Raw genomic sequence first — 9,100 nt, 5'->3', positions numbered from 1 at the left:
AGCCTGGGGAGGGAGATCAGATGACAGGCAGCCAGCAGATCACTGGTCGCACTGCTCTCTCCTTTCCTCTCCATCTCTCTCTCGCTTTCTCCGTCTCTCCCTCTCTCTCTCTCTCTCTCTCTCTCCTTCTTTCGGCCCTTCTCTCTCCGGCTCCATCTCTTCTTCTCTCTGTCTCTCTCTCCATCTCTCCCTCCCTCGCTCCACAGTCAAGCTACCACCAGGCTGTGAGGCTACCAGTGGAGCTTTATGAGGTGTGAGTCACTTGTTGATCCGCGTGTCTGCATGGAGAAGAAGAGGCAGGCCGGGTTACCAGTTAGACAGGCAGGAAGACGTGACGAGGCTAATGTGGACATCGTGTCCAGGCTGTAATTCGGATGAACCCGATCTCTCCTCGCGGCCCGTCCCAGAGAGACGTCTTCACTCTGTCCACGGCTCGGTCCTGTCTTCGTGCCATCCTGTGTCATTCCATCTCTCTTTCTCTCCTCTCGTCTGTGCTACATGACCCACCCGTCTCTTCAGGTTGTAAGAATGGAGAGCAGTGCTTTCTCTTTCATTCGGGGGGTCCCTCAATCTTCTCTCACCCTCCACCACAATAGACCCTCCCCCCCCTCGTCCTCTCCCTCTCTCCGACGCCCCCTCCCCCAGGGCTGCGTGTTGGTAGGGGTGCAGTTTTAAGCAGGTCTTTGAGAGTCTAATTGCATTGGTCCATAGCCCCTGAGAGCCTGCTCAGATCACACTGCACCATGGAGGGGGTCACGTCACACACACCCTCTCAGGCTCGCTGCAGTGTCCTGCACACAATACACACAATCAGAGCACTCCCTCTCCTCTCCGAAACTCTTTCTCTCTCTCCCACTCGCTCTTTCTCTCCCTCTCTCTCCCTCTCGGTAATTCTCAAACTCTCACAGTCTGTCAAACTCCTTTTCTCAGGGAACAGGACTTTTTTTTTGCATCACACAGAAGTTTAGATCTAGAGAGACAGCCTGCTTGTCTTGTTCTGATATGGGATGTTGCTTGTGGTCCTGTTGGTTGGGTGGTGGTTGCCGATTCCACCACAAGGCCAAAGTCTTAGCCTGACCTGGGGTGGCCTTGTGTGTGTGTGTGTGTGTGTGTGTGTGTGTGTGTGTGTGTGTGTGTGTGTGTAGGTAATGAGCTCATGGCTCTAGTTATCCCAGACTATAGTTAAATGTTTCTGTCATGCAGTCAATTGAGTATTTAACAATGAAACAATTGGAGATTTTTTCGAACATCACATATCGTTTGTCGTTTGATTTTTCATTACATGAACCGTATCTAAGAACGTAATTCTTTTTCCCTACAGCATTTGAACATGAACGAAATTCGCAGAGGGACATAAGCTGATGTATGGGGCGACAGTTACCTAATTAGACCGTTAAAAATTGAATCTTTACAGCATGCGGGTCATATAATTACTGTTAATTTAACGCTTAGATTCTTCGTCGTTAATTTTTATTCCCTTAAATGTAGTTTGGCAGCGGTTCTTGGCGCTCAAAATAGACGTTTCTGTAGGGGAGAGCACGTTGGCCCTTCCAAATGAATTAGCAGGGACCCCACAGTCCAAATAACAAGACTCGCATCATTTATGCGTTGTTAAGCCATGTAATTGAACGACCCATAGTTTGCATATTACACCATTAAAATAATGTGCTTTGCGTTTCTCCCAACACGACTGTTTAAGACTGTGTGGCGATGTGGTAATTCCTCGAATTACAGCCCTAATTACAGCAAATGTTCTTTTCATTTGGATGATTTCAGTGTTACGCCACAATGATGTTCAATATTGCGAGAATGAATTACTGAGCCGTGCCTTTAAACTTCTTCTCATTGGACTCTAATCCTCCACTGCAATGTAACCTCAAAGACATACCCTACAGTAAAATGATTAATAAAATAGCATATTATTCTCTTTGTTTCCACGGAAAGAGGATAACCTAATACGCCACTTTATTGTGACTAAGCGTAGCCTATAATAGTTTAATAGTTTGGCTGCATGCGTAGAAGACCACAGAGGAAAAAGTCATTGTAATCAATAAGCTTCTGATTTGCAGTAGGCTAACCTGACCTGATTCGGCAAATTTACAGTATGACTATAGCCAGTCAAACATCTTCCCCTGTGGGGACAACGGTTGTTCAAGTGGTCAGTTGTATATTTTCGTTGTATTGTTTTGTATGTGTAGCTTATGTTAGCCTAGCTTATTTTAATTTTGTGTAGGCCTAAGGTGTTTTCTTTTTCGATTTAATGGTCGTTTCTCAATAGTTTATTGAACACTTTTTTTGAGTGACATATAGTTCTATAATCAATACTTTTCTGGTTGTAATTGCCAGCTGTTGTTCATGTACTGTAATGAAAACTCAATGTTGTGTACAACGAGGAGTCAGATAGTTAAAGAGCCATATGCTGTCGCAAAGTTGGAATCTGCATCTTCGAATCTTTTTGATGTTGTCTTCACTCTCTGTTAGATGTTTGAGACTAAAGAAGTAGGTTACACTCTCCGTCTATCTTCTCCCCATGTTACTGCATCTTTCTCCCCAACTGTCCCACTCCCCCATTCCCGCTCTCCCCAACCCCTCCCCTGTACCCTTTGTTCGCGCGGAGGGGCCCTCCACTCTAAATAGGCCTTTAGATAGTCACGAAGTGGGGGCGAAAGTAGCTGCGGCGCGAGCTCTGTTGTTTCTTTTACTTCTCTCTATGGCAACCAGCAGCGGCTGGGCAAGAATGTCCCTCTGCGGACAATGCCCTTGCCCTATCACACACACACACACACACACACACACAGGACACTAAGGGACGGCAGCTGTGACGGGCCTGACACCTGCGCTCCAGCCCTGGACTGAAGCGTTAAGCCGCTTGCGCACGTCTGTCCCGGGTGCTTTCAGGCTGATAGGCTGCCAGTGGCCTGCTATATTTTAATGACTGGTAAGAAGCATCATATTCCTAGTTTAATATTGGTCACACAACATGGACTGCATACCTAATTCCACCTCACCCTGAGATTTGGATTGAATTGAATTACTGTGGCCTATGTCTGAATTCAATTTAGTTCACATTCACACACACACACACACGCGCGCGCGCGCACACACACACACACACACACACACGTGGAAGACAGAGAAAAGGAGGAAAGAGAGAGAGAGGGAGTGAGTTCCTAAAACCACAATGACATCATCATCATGGTGGTTGAACCGTCAGTGTGGCCATCGCATTAAGGTTGTCATACACACCCCATTACTTTTCATTCACTTCACATAGGGTTAGGGTTAGATGCACCTGCCCCGGCCACGATCCAACCAACGGTACCTCTAACCTGATCAAATACACTAGCATGTTGTTTCATAGAAGTCTACCTCTAATTTGATTTGGATGAAGATCATTGTGGGGGGTTCTTTTACTGTGTGACTAATGCAAAACCGTATAATAAGTTTTGCCAATTTAAAAATTACAATTAATGTTTTCTCATGTAAATATAGCCTAGGCCTATTTAGATTACAAGAAGCAGACAGGAATGTTTAACTATTAATTTGGCATATCACACACTGCCACCCCAACTTTGGCACACATTCAGTTCACTAACGTATTTCAAAACAACAATTATTAAGTTTTCCAAAACTTTCAGAAAATGCAATGATCGTCACAAAGTCAAGATTGCACATGAGATTGCCCACACATTTTAATGCGTACAAATGTTATTTAATACGAAATGAATGTATACTTACATTTAAACAATCGAATTCACTTACTTGAAATCAGTGAGTTATTTAGACTGATGCATTAAAAGCCTATATCCAATACTTTACTAATTATACTATTCATAATATTCGTTTTACTAGAAGGCCTTGGACAGGATATCTATCACCTGCGAGAATGGCAGAACTATTCCTTATTGTTCCATTGAGAATCTCCAGATCGGTGCGCTGTTTCCCATGCAGTACCCAGTCTCGCACGTCCAGAGGTGCCGCAGAACTCGCTGCTCTCCCAGAGAGGGGGGTAGTGTTTGATGAGACTCCCAGCCATCCAATGAACAGGCAGTTGCTCTTAGCAACCACGTCCATCAGCCGCGTGTAGCCAATAAGCGGCGGGGCCAGGCGGACTCCAGGTGCGTGTCGCTGCGTCCACTTGGCACAGAGCCTGGGAGACGCCTGTGGCAGCGAGCGGAGTAACTGTCAAATGCAAGGTTTCTTTAATAAGAGCTATCAGTCCTGCTCTGAGAGACATGGCGACCACAGCGTCTAACCACTACAGCATCCTCACCTCCAGCGCCTCCGTCGTGCACTCGGAGCCCGGAAACATGCAGCAAGGCACGCCGTACAGGGACGCGCAGACCCTGTTGCAGAACGACTACACACTGCAGAGCAACAGTCACCCGCTCAGCCACGCGCACCAGTGGATAACAGCGCTGTCTCACGGGGAGGGCGCCCCGTGGTCGAGCAGTCCCCTTGGCGAGCAGGACATCAAGCCCTCGGTGCAGGGCACGAGGGACGACATGCACAACTCCCCCAACCTCCAGCACCAGCAGCGTCCACCACACCTGGTGCATGCGCCGCACGGGAACCACCACGACGCCCGAGCCTGGAGGACAACCACCGCGGCTCACATACCGACCATGGCAACTTCTAACGGACAGAGTCTGATTTATTCTCAGCCCGGGTTTGGTGTGAACGGACTGATTCCAGGTAGCGGACAGGGAATGCACCACCACAACCTGAGAGACGCACACGAGGAGCATCACAGCCCGCATCTCAGCGACCACGGACACCCGCCGTCCCAGCAGCACCAGCAAAACCATCACGACCACTCGGACGAAGACACGCCGACCTCCGATGATTTGGAGCAGTTCGCCAAGCAGTTTAAACAGCGAAGGATCAAGCTGGGCTTCACGCAGGCAGACGTGGGTCTCGCCCTGGGGACGCTCTATGGAAACGTGTTCTCCCAGACCACCATCTGTAGGTTTGAGGCCCTGCAGCTCAGCTTCAAGAACATGTGCAAGCTGAAGCCTCTGTTGAACAAGTGGCTGGAGGAGGCGGACTCGACCTCGGGCAGTCCCACTAGCTTGGATAAAATTGCTGCCCAAGGAAGGAAAAGGAAAAAACGGACCTCCATCGAGGTAAGCGTAAAAGGGGCTTTGGAGAGTCATTTCTTAAAGTGCCCAAAACCCGCGGCCTCAGAGATTACGTCCTTGGCGGACAGCCTGCAGCTGGAGAAGGAGGTGGTCAGGGTTTGGTTCTGTAACCGGAGACAGAAGGAGAAACGGATGACTCCTCCCGGTGGACCGCTCCCTGGGACCGAAGATGTGTACGGGGACACGCCGCCACATCACGGAGTCCAAACGCCGGTCCAATGAACAGCTGTTTTTATTTATCCTGAACATTATATATAAACCACTGGACTATATTGATAGAGGGTGTTTTATAGTTGACAGAGAGGAGAGTAAGAGAGTTCTCACACAAGATCTGCTTTGAATATCGTTGAAAACTGAATAGCAATGGAGATTACGTTTTCTTCACGAGCTGTAAGAGAGCATAGTAGGCTCTGTTTTTCGAGGATATGCCTATGTGATTCGACGCAGTTTTTAGGTGTAGCCCTATTGTGGATTGAAAAAAACACTTGACCTGAAGGGAATCCTGATTCAAAAGCTTCTTAACTTGACGGTTTACATTGTCGACTTTTCTAGTGTATTGAATCTGTAAGGGTGATCCCCAATTCCAGTTGTGTTCTGGACGTGTGCATCCTGCAGAGAGCCCTATAGACCTGTAACTCCAGCTGTCCCAAACACTCAGCACTGCCATTTATCACCCAGTTATGTTTGACATTCAGCATTGTTGTTGGGTGTTCCATTTAATTATAAGGTAGCTGCTAGTTAGCCCTTTATTATGATCAATTATTGCGTGATAGGCCTACGTTATTATTATTTTATTGTTATTGTTGTTATTATTATTATTATTATTATTATTATTATTGTTGTTGTTGTTATTATTATTATTGTCATCGTTATTATCAAGCCAATATTAAACGCAGCTATACTAAACTAGAATAATTTCGTTCGGCTGTAGGGAGTTTTTATATTCTGGACCATCAACCTCCTCTCTTGCAGTGATATAGGAGCACGTGCAGTTCTAAACACAAAAGGCTGCCAACAGTGAGCCTCGCGCCATGCAGGCAGGTCACGGAAGGGCTACGTGGCGACGAAAACCTGGCACTTTTCTCAAAAAGAAATACAGCAAGTTCCACAGAACATTGTGAACTATTTTGTATATAATGTAAAACATGACATCATGGCTTATTCTCACTGGGGCACTTTTTTCTTTCAATGTTTTAAACCAAACAAGCTATAGCAGTTTATTTTTTTATTCCAAATGATTTGGCACAATATTATTATATTTCTTATGTTTCTATTTAAAGCTATTTGTCACTGGAATTATTATTGTTTACAATGTAGCCTAATGTTTTGCATATACATGTACAGGCTACATTTTGTTCATGAATTGTTTTTCATAGGCCTCGATATTTTAATTCGCTGTTATAGTGATAGGGTCGCTGTCAATATAATTACAATCAAACATGTGCTTTAAAGACGAATTAAGATTAATTTGGTAATTGTGTTTTAAATGATTGGCCACTAAACTATGAATCATACCATATTGGCAGAGAGGCGATATTTTCGCTGCAATATATTCTATTTAAAAGATATATATGTTTTTAAATTCCTTTAAAAAGGAAAAAGATATTCAGATATCATTTATTGATTAATATAAACAAATGTTTCTAAACCTCCGAAACGTCATTATTATTATTAGTTTCAATATTATTGGCTGAATTATTAGTTTGTTTATTTTTGTCCTTTGGCCATCTTCCAACCTTGTTTTTGGTATGGCTGATATATCCCAGATTTGATTGGGTGTCTTGTAATCAAGGTTGTAATTTATTATGATACAAAGATGTAAATTATACAAAGTAGCCTACGAGAGATAAACCACAGTGGCATGGAGAAGGCTATTGAGGGACATCTTTTTTTCAGCGAATTGTCATAACCATCACCGTCACTGCTAAGTGTATATACATATTTTCTGATAACCGTTAGATTTGTTTGTAGCTTTGCTTTATTTAATGCAAAATAATATCCAGGGACACGTGACCTCTCTCCGAAGCAACCTTCTCAGTCTTTCTTTGGAAGAAAAGAAACGTCAGAAACGTCAGTCATGACTTGGAGAATCTCCTGTAGCTTTAAGTAATCCGTCAATCCTACAATTCATTTAAAATCAAGAAGTGGGATGATTTGATTTGATGTCATTTCTTTTCATGTGTTTATTTTTTATTATTATGATTTTGTATTTTGTTTGTCACATTTTCTGGTCTGAGTGAACAATGGGCTCAGTCACACGCGCAGAGATGGTGATAGAAATATGTTTAGGTATTTCATAACTTGGTATTATGAACAAAGACTTGCACATTTTTAAATAAGGGGGTTGATATTAAAATACTTTTTTCAACGTCAAGATTCTATGGATTTTTATTCAGAGCGCTTTGAAAGACACACAGATGATTGCATTGTTTTATATTATACCCACCACATTAATCTGTGTTAGCTATGCTTTTTTGTCTTCTCACAATTGAACGTTCACGTGTCACAGAGGTCACGTGAATGATGGGGACAGAGTGACAACGGAACAGGAGGCTGCAGGGCTCGCGGCCTGCTCCACCTGTCTGTATACTGTCAATCAAAGCCTTCTGTCCCGTGCGCTTCGGGGCTGCAGAGACATCGCTCCAAACTTGGCCAGCCAACGTCGACACAACGGTCAATAAATCAATTCGGATACGATTCAACTACACTCTGCTGGACACAACTGGAGGGACCCCAGAGGCCAAACAAGCGTTCTCTGACGGATGTATCAAAACCACGCAGTGTCTGAACTGCAATGTCACCCCCGCGATGACGGATCAGGGATCGAAGACTGCATGATCCACACCCAGCATAAAGCTTACACACTCCAAGGCAGGTCTCTGCTGAAGTAAAACAGGCATGGTCGTAGTTACGACTTCCGTCTGACAGTCGTTAGACCACATAGGCTACAGAATTTTATTGGAGTAAACACCGGCACATTATCCGACATACTTATGTTTCAACCTTGTGTGTTCGTGGTCTGAATATGTTCATGGGAGGCTATAAGCCTAGTGTGCATCCGCTCGGTCGGGTTAACTCCAACTTGTCTAAAGCGTATAGGCGTCCAGAATGATGTGTTGTGTAGCCTAATCCATACCATCAGATGCCCTTCAGCAAGCTATATTTTGTGGATACAACAGTAGGCCTACAAATTGAGATTTGCGTTTTTGTAGTCTATCCTAAACACATTGGCTTGGAAGGGAACATCACGAAAATTACAAAACCGAACAGGTGCTAGTTTGTCAGTAGGCAATTAGTAGGCTATAACTTTATAATCATGTTTAAGCATACATTCATACATTTCTAATCTTCAGTAGCCTAATTGGCTAGTAGTGGGTTAGATAGGCTATTTAAAAAGAGGATCAGTTGACTGATATGTAGGCCTAGCTATAAATGTGCGTTTAGAGGAACTAATATTCATGGGTCCTAACGAGGCAGTATATGACTTGGCGTTTCCATTAGGATGTGGCCCGTGCACCCCTTTGGATGTTCCACGAGCTGTGAACTGCAACGCTTCATAATCAGAAAAGTACGGTCGCGTGCACTTCATCTGCTCCCTTGCAGATGCAATTAATATTGCACCACTTTGATTACATTTGTAGTTATTTTGCCGTGACTTACACAGATTTCTCACGAGACTCGCAGAGCCTCGCTGGTGCTGATAAAACCGGTCCTCTGCCGCCATCTGGCGGAATCCACGTCAACGTTACGCCATGGTCCTGGGTGCTGCTTTTTGATAACTGTTCATTTTGACAGTGAAAACTAAATTTTCGGGATTAAATAAACAACACATTTGTGTTTCATACCATGGTAAACCCCTCCAATTCCCCACATTTGGAATTGGAGAGTAACGCGCACAGGATGGAAAGGGAAGGATAAGCAGTGCGCAGAGATAGCCTAACTAAAAAATAGTTTATCAC

At 44.4% G+C, this 9,100-nt stretch overlaps 1 protein-coding gene across 1 annotated transcript; it reads left to right on the top strand.

Moving 5' to 3' along the window:
* The first annotated feature begins 4,139 nt into the window (after positions 1-4,139).
* Positions 4,140-7,475, top strand: pou3f2b (POU class 3 homeobox 2b). Its single transcript, XM_062465104.1, has one exon. The coding sequence runs from the start codon at positions 4,236-4,238 to the stop codon at positions 5,361-5,363; it is 1,128 nt and encodes a 375-aa protein (XP_062321088.1). The 5' UTR covers positions 4,140-4,235; the 3' UTR covers positions 5,364-7,475.
* Positions 7,476-9,100: the final 1,625 nt, after the last annotated feature.

Source organism: Osmerus eperlanus, chromosome 7 (genome assembly GCF_963692335.1).
Source record: "Osmerus eperlanus chromosome 7, fOsmEpe2.1, whole genome shotgun sequence".
NCBI lineage: Eukaryota > Metazoa > Chordata > Actinopteri > Osmeriformes > Osmeridae > Osmerus > Osmerus eperlanus.
The sequence above is the reverse complement of the archived record's forward strand: the minus strand, read 5'-3'. Positions and strand labels throughout refer to the sequence as shown.

What these genes read in the sequence shown, in the direction of transcription:
- pou3f2b (XM_062465104.1), top strand. Translation starts at nt 4,236, where the DNA reads ATGGCGACCACAGCGTCTAACCACTACAGCATCCTCACCTCCAGCGCC.